Consider the following 13,691-nt stretch of genomic DNA (forward strand, 5'->3'; position numbering starts at 1 on the left):
TTTCGTACATGATCTTATATTATCACATACATCATGAAATACAAGTTTTCCAACAAATTTCAGAATCCTCGACCTTTGAAGGTCACAAAGATCAAATTTTCCAAGTTGTCAAAATCGAACCGAATTTTCGGTGTTGTGTAGCCAACTAACCTAATAACTGATTATACATTATTTTCTATCTCATGTCAAGGTCAGTAACCTTCGTTTTGTCATTTCAAGGTCACAAAGGTCGAATTTTCCAAGTTGTCAGAATCGAACCGAATTTTCGGTATTGTGTCGCTAACTAACATCATAACTGATTATACATTATTTTCTATCTCATTTCAAGGTCAGTAACCTTCGTTTTGACATTTCAAGGTCACAAAGGTCAAATTTTCAAAGTTGTCAGAATCAAACCGAATTTTCGGTATTGTGTGGCTAACTGATCTCATAACTGATTATTCATTATTTTATATCTCATTTTAAGGTCAGTAACCTTCGTTTTGACCTTTGAAGGTCAAAGTTTCAAAGTTGTCGGAATCGAACCGAGTTTTCAGTGTTGTGTAGCTAACTAGCCTCATAACTGATGATACATTACTTTCTATCTCATTTCAAGGTCAGTAACCTTCGTTTTGACATTTCAAGGTCACAAAGGTCAAATTTTCAAAGTTGTCGGAATCGAACCGAATTTTCGGTATTGTGTAGCTAACTAGTCTCATAACAGATAATACATTCCTATTTATATATTTTCAATGTCGGTTTTGACCTTTGTCATTGAATACCGCTCGCTCGTGAACCATCGTCATCTCCTGAGTTGTTAGTAATTATTAATGTCTTGTAATCCGCAGGTTAAGCACTTCTGATGCATTTTCCTTATTATAACAATATTTAGCGTCTTGTTTTCATATGTGAATTAAAACAGGGCCCTTTGGACCTAGTAAATGCAACATGGCATTAAACGTCATGCTCGCATGCGGATCACTTCGCCTCGACCCAGATAGCTTTGGAAGACCGAACTTGAGTCGATTTTAAAGACTGAGGATTTAAAGGTCACAAGTAAAGGACAGTGGAGATGTCGACCATTGTTTCGCTCATCAGGTGTGCAGTATGAGGGGGGGGGGGGGGAGAAAGAATTGCAAAATGAGCAGATAGGTTGAGGGAACAAGAGGAGGAAAAGAGGTAGACCGTGGTTGAGATGGGAGGATTGTGTGAAGAGGGATATCAGTAAGGTGGGAGAGGTTGAAGAGTGGAGAACGTTGGCTGAGGACAGGGAGGGAGGGGAGGAGTATCGTGGTCAAGGCAGGACATTGTATGAGCGGAAGCAGTCACGTTCCGCTCAAGCCAATGATGCCACTCGCAGTCACGTGTTGCAAACAAACGACGAGGAAGTGAACTGTTGTCAGGTATATGGAAATATGCACACAATTGTTAGCAAAGCATCAAGGCAAAGAATACTATATGAGCCAGTGGTTGTAAAGTTTGATACAAATAAGGAAACAAGGTTAAAAACGAAAATATATGATTAAAATGTGTGACTGCCTGAACATTAGGAACGATTTGCTGGAGGGACCACCTTTATAGGCCATTTTTCCCTGCAGGGCAGGGGTTGGTCCTTTTTCTGGCTCCATGTCCCCTTTTTGAAGCAATGTTTTATGGCCGGATGCTCTTCCTGCTGCCTCCATGTCCCCTTTTTGAAGCAATGTTTAATGGCCGGATGCTCTTCCTGCCGCCAACCCTGTTAGTCGCCTCTTGCGACACACAGGGAATTACCAGTGACCTAGTACTCAATTTGCACAACCTCGGAAGGATGACAGGTTGAGTCAACCCCCCTGGTGTCAATTCAGCGATCGACCGGGATTCGAACCCTGGATCCTCGGATCCCAAGCTGGCACCCTAACCTCTAAGCCAACAACAGGCTGGAGACTCATGCATTTTAACCGAAGCTTAAAGTAAGATTGTAGAGAGATGGGAGCATATGAATAGTCTTAAAGCCCCCCCCCCCCCACCCAAAAAGATGTATAAGCAGTATATGTACCCCCCCCCCCTCCCTTCCCGAGCCCATCCCATCCCTTCCCCTCCCTTCCCTATCCTCTTCCTCCCATCCCCTCCCTCCCCTTCCCCTTACTCACCTTCCTACCCCTCTCCTCCTTCCCCTTCTGCTCTCTCCCTACTCTCCCCCTTCCAGCATCAAGAGACGTGACGACTAATTAGGGAAGATTTGCCAAATATTCAGGCAGTCACACATTTTGGGGAAGCTTCTTGATTACATATGATGGAAGTGGTGTGTGGTGAAACAGAAGACACGTAACACGTTCACAGATCAAATGACATCACTTACTCTGGATCAAATCCATCCACGTGCAGAATGCGCATCTGTTTCACGATGGTACTCTTCCCACTTTCACCGGCACCTGCAAGCACAAAGCATCGATCCAACATCTCAAATGATCAAGCAATTCATCGGGTCATCACATGGGCAGTGTGTGTGTGTGTGTGTGTGTGTGTGTGTGTGTGTGTGTGTGTGTGTGTGTGTGTGTGTGTGTGTGACAAATCAACACCGCCGTTTCACATTCACTCTTTCTTGTAGAGTTTTCCTCTTGTCACTTTTGAAAATCGACAATTTTTCAAGTACATTTGTTGGTCTTGTGCGTTATTCTGTCTGTTTGTCTGTGTTTGTTTGTCCGTCAATCGTCGACAGGTCACAATTCTAAACCAATCATCATGAAACTTTACCAAGTTGTAGATGTAGTCACAACTGCGGGGCCTATTGATTTTGAGGTCAAAGGTCATTTTGAGGTCAAATGTCTAAAATCGTCATTTTTCATCTGATTGACCTGAAAGTTGATTACAACCCTCCCATCTACTTTCTCAACAATCCTCTCCAAGAAGTTCTGTCGCTCAAGCTTTTGGGTCTCACTATCTGCCATGATCTTTCTTGGGAAAACCACATTTCCAAGCTGGCCTCCAAAGCCAGTCGCCGACTGGGCATCCTCCGTCGTGCGAAGTCCTTCCTTGGCACACCTGAGCTCCTCACCACATACAAGGCTTTCATCCGCAGCTCAATGGAATACTGTTCCCCCCTCTGGGCTGGTGCTCCTGCCTCACACCTTGCTCGGCTTCACGCTGTTGAGGCCAAAGCTTTCAGAATCATTGGAATCTCCTGCGATGTAGTCAACTCCGAGGGCCTTTCACTCACTCACCGCAGGCAGGTTGGTGGTCTTTCTGTCTTCTACCGACTCCTCTCTGGCCTTGCTCCCCCAGCTCTCTCTGTGCTCTGTCCCCCAAATATTCCTTCAGGTCGCACAAGATCTGCCTGCAACCCTCTTATGGTTAAACTGCCAAAGTCTAGGCTCTCTGCTCACCTTCACTCTTTCATTCCCCTTTTCTCCCGCCTCTGGAACAAACTCCCCCACTCCATTTAATCCCACTCCTCCCTCCAGGTCTTTAAAACAGCTGTTCACCACCATCTCTTATCTTCCCCCATCGAAAACCTTGATCTTTTCTACCCCCGGTAATTCACCCCAGAGTCCTTGCAGCGTTCATATGTTTTATTCCTCTCCCACTTCCCCCCAAGTCCTCCCGATGTCCCTGCTCTCAAATGTTGTGTTTGTGTCCTTCCCCCTCTCTCCCCATCTTGTCTGCCGCTCCCCTTGTTTTTTTGTGTTTTGTGTGTCGGTTTGTCTTTTTTGTGATTATTGTTAGCTCTTTCACGAGCCTCGATCTTGTATACAAAAAAAAAAAAAAAAAAAAAAAAAAAAAAGTTGAACAAGATTTGTAGATTGGGTCATTGAATTGGGAAGCGAGCTATTTTCAGGTCAAACGGTCAAAGGTCAAACTTTAAAATCGTCACTTTTCATCCTATTGACCCGAGCTTTGATCAAGATCGTCAATTTTAATCTTCATGAAATGGACAATTTACTGCCTCAATGGAAAACTTTGGGGGGGGGGGGGGGCAATTTTGCAAGTATCGTGCACTGTATGACGTCTTCTTGTTATTCTGTCTGTCTGTTTGTTTGTGACCGGCCTATAGGTCACAATTCCAAACCAATCATCATGAAACTTTACCAAGTTGTAGAGGAAGTCACAACTGAGAAGTGTTTTGATTTTGAGGTAAAGGCCAAAGGTCATCTTGAGGTCAAATTTAAAAATCATCATATTTCATTGTATTGTTGAGGAAACCAAGTATTGTTGAGGTCAAAAGGTCAAAGGTGGGTCACTCCACAGGTCCATCCAAAGGTGGGTCAATCCACAGGTCAATCCAAAGGTGGGTCAATCTACAGGTCAATCCAAAGGTGGGTCAATCTACAGGTCAATCCAAAGGTGGGTCAATCTACAGGTCAATCCAAAGGTGGGTCAATCTACAGGTCAATCTAAAGGTGGGTCAATCGACAGGTCAATTCAAAGGTGGGTCAATCTACAGGTCAATCCAAAGGTGGGTCAATCTACAGGTCAATCCATAGGTGGGTCAATCTACAGGTCAATCAATAGGTGGGTCAATCTACAGGGTCAATCAAAAGGTGGGTCAATCTACAGGTCAATCCAAAGGTGGGTCAATCTACAGGTCAATCCAAAGGTGGGTCAATCTACAGGTCAATACAAAGGTGGGTCAATCGAGAGGTCAATTCAAAGGTGGGTCAATCTACAGGTCAATCCAAAGGTGGGTCAATCTACAGGTCAATCCATAGGTGGGTCAATCTACAGGTCAATCAATAGGTGGGGTCAATCTACAGGTCAATCCAAAGGTGGGTCAATCTACAGGGTCAATCTACAGGGTCAATCCATCGTTGGGTCAATCCACAGGTGAATCCAAAGGTGGGTCAATCCACAGGTCAATCCAAAGGTGGGTCAATCCACAGGTCAATTAAAAGGTGGGTCAATCAAAAGGTCAATCCAAAGGTGGGTAAATCCACAGGTCAATCCAAAGGTGGGTAAATCCACAGGTCAATCCAAAGGTGGGTAAATCCACAGGTCAATCCAAAGGTGGTCAAATCTGCAGGTCAAACTTGTAAAATCAATTTTCATCTGAAAAATCATCAGTTTTCATCCTATCGACTTGAAAATTAAGCAGCAATTGTATATTCCCTCACTGATTTGGGAGACCAACTATTTTTGAGGTCAGAAGGTCAAAGGTCAACTCAAGATCAAACTTCTAAAATAAATTTCCGTCTGTAACATCGTCAATTTTGATCTGATCGACCCGAGCTTTGATTTAGATCGTCAATTTTAATCTTAATGAAACGGACAATTTGATGTATCCATGGCAACGGGTTTTTGGGGAGGGGTGGATTTTGCAGGTATCGGTGTTTGTTTGTCTGATGGTTTAATTTGTAGTCCTGACAGAATATATCGCAGAGGCAGAGCATTCACCTTTGACTTGTCCACAGTCAAGGTTGGATTCCTGCCATCAGATTTGTATTTCACACGCAGGGCATCGCATCACAAAGCGTGCCAACCCGAAGGTGGGCATTAAATATCACAGATTATAATTGTGTGTCTTTCGACAGAGTCCCAGATGCAGGAAGTTGCTGGGCCCTGGTTACATTCCAAAATCCTGCCATAACCTTCAGGGAGTGGCAAGCACAGCTGACTCCCTAGTAATGATGCTACCAGCAGCGAGCTGCTGCACGCAAGAGAATACGTTGCTTCTGCAAAGGTGTAGGTAGAAATGGTGGGAAAGGGGAGGGAGAGTGGGATTTGTGAAGAGCACAAGTAAATCCATGCAAGGTGGGTGCACCTTTTTGCTATTCCTATCCGAACACTTGGGTCACGATGCTGAGACACAGAAGGATACACAAGGAGGACACAGGAGGAGGCCACTCGGCCTATCAAGCCCTTTGTCATCTACAAATTCCCATCAATCCCGGGACGAAACACAATCTCTGAGTCCCTTCTTTTTTACACAATAAAAAAAACTAATTACACTTTCCCACTTGACACGATAAGCTCAAGTACGCTACACAATCGGCCATGTTCAACTTACAGACATCACAACTCGATCTCACTGAGCTAATCTTAAGCGACCAACGTACCTTTCCTGTCAATGTACCTCGAACCCCTAAGTACCCATTTGATATAAGTATTTATTCAAATCCACTTTATACAAGCTACCAACTGGCCCTCTGATACCACCTCCCCTAATAACTCTCGATGTACAACCATCGGGGTCCCCTCTTCGTGGTGGTTGTAGACCCCACCGCAAGTTGGGGGCCAAATCTTCCCCATTCTTCCCTGATGCCCGGATTCGTCAGGGCAGCGCGGTCACGGTCAGAGTGCCGATCGCTCCCCATGGATCGGCCCTTTCACTCTTGTCTCTGTCTCTCTCTGTCTCTGTCTGTCTGTCTCTGTCTGTCTCTGTGTCTGTCTCTGTCTGTCTCTGTGTCTGTCTCTGTCTCTCTGTCTCTGTCTCTCTTTGTATATCTCTGTCTGTCTCTGTCTCTGTCTCTGTCTGTCTGTCTCTGTGTCTGTCTCTGTGTTTGTCTCTGTCTGTCTCTGTCTCTCTGTCCCTCTGTCTCTCTTTGTATATCTCTGTCTGTCTCTGTCTCTCTCTCTCTCTGTCTCATTGTCTCTGTCTGTCTGTCTGTCTGTCTGTCTCTCTCTCTCTCTCCAACTCTGTCATGGCCCTGAATTTTTTTGAAGGTGGGGGTCCACCATCCTGGATGTGGGGGATCTCTGGGTTGCTCCTGGGAGATTGATCGGCTGTCTCCATGCCAGTTGTTAGAGAGAACTGTCTGGGGCTAAACAACAACAACTCGCTATGTAAAATACCCCTGACTTAGTTTAGCGGTTAGGGTGCCGGCTTGGGATCCTAGGATCCTGGGTTCGAATCCCGGTCGATCGCTAAATTAACGCCAGGGGGGTTGACTCAGCCTGTCATCCTTCCGAGGTCGGCAAATTGAGTACCAGCTTGCTGGGATGAATGATCCTGGTGTGTTCCCCAGTTTAGAATAGGTGCACCGTATCCCTGCGCATCGTAAGAGGGGACTAATGGTTGGCGTCAGGAAGGGCATCCGGCCATAAAAACATTGCCTTAAACAGGGAACCATGGTGCCCAAAAAATCCCAACCCCTGCTCTGCGGGGGGGGGGGGGGGGGGGGAAATGGCCTCTACAGGTGGTTCCTGCTTTCACTCTGTTTCCGTCACTGTCCATCTCAATAAAAACAGAAACTGTTTTGCTTCAACTTTATCAATATCACAGGTTTTGATCCCATATGCAATCCTGAGTTGATTTGTCTCCTGATGTCCCTGTCATTCCTGTAAAAGTAATTATCTCCAAATGTTTTTTTTCCTACACTTGATATATGAACATATAAATACATCTCTAGTATTTCTCAACTTGATTTCTCAGCTCTTTGCCCCTCATAAACCCAAACATTCTGTATACATCTTAATGAAACACCATATATATATTATATATATATATATATATATATATATATATATATATATATATATATATATATATATATATATATATATATATATATATATATATATATGTATATACAGACTTGGCATTTAATAGAGAATTTTATTTTTTTCTTCACTTGTGTTTACTTTCTGATCAATCTGGTGAGTTTCTTTTACCCTTCGGTGATGTCTTTGTTGAAAGAATCATGTCACTGATTGTCTTTCGCAGCAAGAAGTCAATAACAGGATTATATCACAGGTGGAGTGACAAAATGTAAGGACAGGTACATTTGACGATTGGCTTCACAATCGGGTATATAAGGGTTGTTGCGTTCTGTCTTAGTGGAAAACAACTGCTGCACGTCTACAAAAGTTATTGCCGCTTCCTCTGGAGATGGTCCGTCAACTTGACAATGCTGTTTGTCATGGAGTGGTGGCTTTACGAAATTCTGGCATGAAACAGCGTGCTATTGCTCAGCAGTATGGCATCACTCAAGGTCAGGTGTTAGAGATCCTGAAACGAAATGCTCAGAGGGGTGTCCCTACTCCAATACCGAGGCCAGCACGTCCACGCAGAACCACAAGGAGAGATGATCGCCAGCTGCACCGGTTAGTCTGCAATGGCCGTACCAAGTCAGCTAATCGGCTTAGGGCTGAGTGGCATCAACTCACAAATGTGCCTGTATCCAGAAGGCTAGTCAACCAACGACTGGTTCAAGCAGGCTATCGTGCCAGGCGTCCCCTGAGAAAGCCACGCCTGACCAGACAACACAGCCAGCGCCGATTGCAGTGGGCCAAAGAGCACCGTCAATGGCAGCCAGGACACTGGAATCATGTGACCTTCAGTGACGAGTCTAGATTTCTGGTCTATCATCAAGCTGGCCGCGTCCGAGTGCGCAGACAAGTGCATGAAGCCCACAACGAAGATTGTATAGTGCCAAGAGTCCAAGCTGGAGGTGGTGGGGTGACCGTTTGGGCTGCTTTTCATGCAGGGGGCAAAACTGACCTGGTTGTTCTGAATGGAAACCTGAACCAGTTCAAGTACAGGGTCATTCTGGAAGAAACATTGCTTCCATTTGCTCGTGCAGCCTTTCGAGGAAACTTTGTCTTCCAAGATGACAATGCACGGCCTCATCGTGCTCACATGATCCAGCACTTTCTTGCTGACCGTGGTGTAGAGCATATGGAGTGGCCTGCCATGTCCCCGGATATGAATCCGATAGAGAACTTGTGGGCAGAATTAACGCGTCAAATCGACAACTTGGACCAGCAGCCTACCTCTGTGCGTGAATTGTAGCAGACTATTGTCACTGCATGGCAAGCGATTCCTGTCCAAACCTTGGCAAATCTCATGAACAGCATGCCTCAACGTGTACGTGCTCTCCTGAATGCTCGTGGGGGTTACACGAAGTACTGAACTGTAATTTTACTGTCCGTAATCCCAGTCATAATTTAGCTTTTGTTTTTGTTGAAAAAAAATATATTTGGCTAATGTGCAAAATAGAGAGATACTTCTGGAAAACGTACAGAAGTTTAACACAGTACTGTCCATGAATTGAGTTCGATATCAGTTTCCATCACTTTCAAGGATCAATTTATTTGCTTCGAAATGTCAAATGTTTTTTTGTTTCTTTTAAATGTCACATTAACAAAATCTAGAATAATTTCAACATAATTCCAATGAACTTTTGGTTCTAAGTCATCTTGAAAAGTAAGTTCACCCCCACAAAAAAAATATATATATTCCATATTAAATGCCAAGTCTGTGTATATATATATATATATATATATATATATATATATATATATATATATATATATATATATATATATATATATATATATATATATATTATATATATATATATATATAAATATATATATATATATATATATATATATAAATATATATATATATATACATATATATATATATAGATATATATATATATATAAAAAAAAAAAAAAATAGATATATATAAATTTCTATAAATAGATATTCTTTATATACAGACTTGGCATTTAATATGGAATTTTTTTTTTTCTGACTTGGGTTTACTTTCTTAACTCAGTATATCAATCTGGTGAGTTTCTTTTACACTTTGGTGATTTATTTGTTTAAAGAACCATGTCACTGATTGTCTGTCGCAGCAAGAAGTCAACAACAGGATTATATCACAGGTGGCGTGGCAAAATGTACGGACAGGTGCATTTGATGATTGGCTTCACAGTTGGGTATACAAGGCTTGTTGCGTTCTGTATTAGTGGAAAACAACTGCTGCACGTCTCCAAAAGTTATTGCCGCTTCCTCTGGAGATGGTCCGTCAACTCGACAATGCTGTTTGTCATGGAGTGGTGGCTTTACGAAATTACGGCATGAAACAGCGTGCTATTGCTCGGCAGTATGGCATCACTCAAGCTCAGGTGTCAAACATCCTGAAACGAAATGCTCAGAGAGGTGTCCCTACTCCAATACCGAGGCCAGGACGTCCCCGCAGAACCACAAGGAGGGATGATCGCCAGCTGCACCGGTTAGTCCGCAATGGCCGTACCAAGTCAGCTAATCGGCTTAGAGCTGAGTGGCAGCAACTGACAAATGTGCCTGTATCCAGAAGGCTAGTCAACCAACGACTGGTTCAAGCAGGCTATCGTGCCAGGCATCCCCTGAGAAATCCACGCCTGACCAGACAACACCGCCAGCGCCGATTGCAGTGGGCCAGAGAGCACCGTCAATGGCAGCCAGGACACTGGAATCACGTGATCTTCAGTGACGAGTCTAGATTTCTGGTCTATTGTCAAGATGGCCGCGTCTGAGTGCGCAGACAAGTGCATGAAGCCGACAACAAAGATTGTATAGTGCCAAGAGTCCAAGCTGGAGGTGGCGGGTTGACCGTTTGGGCTGCTTTTCATGCAGGGGGCAAAACTGACCTGGTTGTTCTGAATGGAAACCTGAACCAGTTCAAGTACAGGGCCATTCTAGAAGAAACATTGCTTCCATTTGCTCGTGCAGCCTTTCGAGGAATCTTTGTCTTCCAAGATGACAATGCACGGCCTCATAGTGCTCGCATGATCCAACACTTTCTTGCTGACCGTGGTGTAGAGCATATGGTGTGGCCTGCCATGTCCCCGGATATGAATCCGATAGAGAACTTGTGGGCAGAATTAACGCGTCAAATCGACAACTTGGACCAGCAGCCGACCTCTGTGCGTGAATTGCAGCAGGCGATTGTCACTGCATGGCAAGCAATTCCTGTCCAAACCTTGGCAAATCTCATGAACAGCATGCCTCAACGTGTACGTGCTCTTCTGAATGCTCGTGGGGGTTACACGAAGAACTGAACTGTAATTTTACTGTCTGGAATCCCAGTCATAATTTAGCTTTTGTTTTTGTTGAAATTTTTTTTGGCTGATGTGCAAAATAAAGAGATACTTCTGGAAAACGCACAGAAGTTTAACACAGTACTGTCCATGAATTGAGTTCGATATCAGTTTGCATCACTTTCAAGGATCAATTTATTTGCTTCGAAATGTCAAATGTGGTTTTTGTTTCTTTTAAAGGTCACATTAACAAAATCTAGAATAATTTCAACATAATTCCAATGAACTTTTGGTTCTAAGACATCTTGAAAAGTAAGTTCACCCCCACAAAAAAATATTCCATATTAAATGCCAAGTCTGTAGATATAAAATATATATATATAGATATATATATATATATATATATATACATATAGTAAAGATTTGCGGTTGGGAGTATAAGAATGATATAAAATGAGTTCTCCAACCTCTTACAATCGAACAAATAAAATGTAGTTGGATCGACAGATCGACAGATGACACAGAGATAGTGTTTTGTCCCTGGATCCCACAGAGGGAAGAGGCTGGACACATTGGCACGTGATCACTGCTGATTGGAGTAAAGTCACCACAATACTGACGTTTACATTACCATCATGGCTTACCATTGGTTGGTTAACCCTGAAAATGCTGCTTTGTGATTGGTCATCCAGCATAGGCATTTATTTGGGAGGAAAATCATGGATTTTTTTTTTTAAACTCCTGAGGAAAGTCAACGGATGCACTCACTGCATGTACCACGTGTTGTTCATTGAAACGTCGAGGGAACAAAATTTTATTTGGTCGATTGTAAGAGTTGGAGAGCTCATTTTGAATCATTCTTATGCTCTTATACTTATATTGTAAGATGCAAACAGCCCAGCCACACATACCTCTTCCCATATAAACAGCCAAGCCACACATACCTCTTCCCATATAAATGGCCGAGCCACACATACCTCTTCCCATATAAATGGCCTAGCCACACATACCTCTTCCCATATAAATGGCTGAGCCACACATACCTCTTCCCATATAAATGGCCGAGCCACACATACCTCTTCCCATATAAACAGCCTAGCCACACATACCTCTTCCCATATAAATGGCATAGCCACAAATACCTCTTCCCATATAAACAGCCTAGCCACACATACCTCTTCCCATATAAATGGCTGAGCCACACATGCCTATTCCCATATAAACAGCCCAGCCACACATACCTCTTCCCATATAAACGGCCGAGCCACATATACCTCTTCCCATATAAATGGCCTAGCCACACATACCTCTTCCCATATAAATGGCCGAGCCACACATACCTCTTCCCATATAAACAGCCTAGCCACACATTCCTCTTCCCATATAAACGGCCTAGCCACACATACCTCTTCCCATATAAACAGCCTAGCCACACATACATCTTCCCATATAAATGGCATAGCCACAAATACCTCTTCCCATATAAACAGCCTAGCCACACATACCTCTTCCCATAAAAACGGACGACCCACACACATACCTCTTCCCATATAAACGGCCTAGTCACACATACCTCTTCCCATATGAATGGCCTACCCACACATACCTCTTCCCATATAAATGGCCTCGCCACACATACCTCTTCCCATATAAACGGCCTCGTCACACATCACCATGCACTTGCCTTTATTCATCAATGCAGAGGAACCAGTGAAGTATTTTCCAGCAGTGACATGTATTTTCCGAGCGTGGAAATCGCTTCATGTAAACTAGTTAAAGCACTAACTAGGACATCACTTGGTAGAGCGGATACCTCCGCCAGGCTGAACAGTTTACAGTTTGTATCCCACTGATACGCCGGATCTGGATTCGGCCCTGAACCAAAATCGAATCGGCTTGTTATTGTCACTTCCCCAATTCATCCACCAAGTTTTGTGTGAATCCGTCCATACGTTTTTGAGATATCCTGTTCACAAACAAACAGACAAACAGAGGTGGAAGCATAACCTCTGTCTACCTTCAGTGGTAGATCCATGGAGCAGCGGAGGTGACAATTCTAATGACACAACACACACCGACCATCCCGAAATGGACATTCCAGCACCACCATAACACTTTTACACCTACTAAGCAACTTACACTTATTATTTCTCTCATTACCAACTCGCGTACCTGACAAACCCGAAATTACTAAACTCGCACCTATTAACTAGACTACGCAAGCCATACATAAAGCATAAAACACATGCATGCATATTACGGTAGTCAGAATTCAGGACCATAGACAGCTCACTCTCTCTTCCCCCTTCGACGTCCCTTCTCCTTCTCTCCATCCATCAGCTGCCGCCCCCCTCCCGGCTCCCCCACCCACTATTCCACTCATTCCCATTTTTTCAAAGCCCCCACTCGTCCCACTGTTAACCCTTCCAGAGTCCCAAACTATGTACACGATGCAAAAGCCCTCACCCAATAGCAGCAGGCGGTGTGTGGTACGGTATGATTGCTTGTCTTTCTCTATTAGTTTTTCGATTCGCTTGTTCGCTTCCTTCCACACCTTCTCGTCTTTCTTCTGCTCGTCCGACTTGCTGTCGAAGCAACCCATGTCGTTATTCTGCGCCGGAACGCTCTGCCAGGCGGGGGGACGACGAAGTCCCTTCTCTCCGGGCCGCGAGACCCTCCAGCTCGCGCCGACTCTCCTCCGAGGAACAATCCGCGCGCGCCTGTGAACACGCGCCGTGTCGTGTAATGGGGTCCGAGTGGATAAACCGGGGAGATTGGACGAGACAAACAAAAGGGAGCTTGGGGGGTTGTACAAAAGGTCAGAAATGTAGGAAGGGCAGTGAACTCAGGACGAGGTGAGGAGAAACAGAGCAGTGAGCATGGATAACATCGGAACGAGAGAGATTTAATGAGAGATATCCCGGGAGAGAAAGGCGGGTAAGTGGGAGGTGCGAATTAAAGGAGATCAAATACAGAGCGTGTCCACT

General features: G+C 44.1%; 1 protein-coding gene across 2 annotated transcripts in view; it reads right to left on the reverse strand.

The window, feature by feature from the left end:
* The window catches only part of LOC137434520 (guanine nucleotide-binding protein G(olf) subunit alpha-like), a 152,409-nt gene extending 139,103 nt beyond the window's left edge, over positions 1 to 13,306 (reverse strand). For both annotated transcript variants that reach the window (XM_068127623.2, XM_068127624.2), the window contains exons 1-2: positions 13,171 to 13,306; positions 2,318 to 2,390 (exon numbers count right to left, since the gene is read on the reverse strand). In XM_068127623.2, coding sequence (XP_067983724.1) covers positions 2,318 to 2,390; positions 13,171 to 13,306 — 209 coding nt within the window. The remainder of the gene's footprint in view (positions 1 to 2,317; positions 2,391 to 13,170) is intronic.
* Between the last annotated feature and the right edge of the window lie 385 nt (positions 13,307 to 13,691).

This window comes from Myxine glutinosa, chromosome 10 (assembly GCF_964187855.1).
Source record: "Myxine glutinosa chromosome 10, kmMyxGlut1.1, whole genome shotgun sequence".
NCBI lineage: Eukaryota > Metazoa > Chordata > Myxini > Myxiniformes > Myxinidae > Myxine > Myxine glutinosa.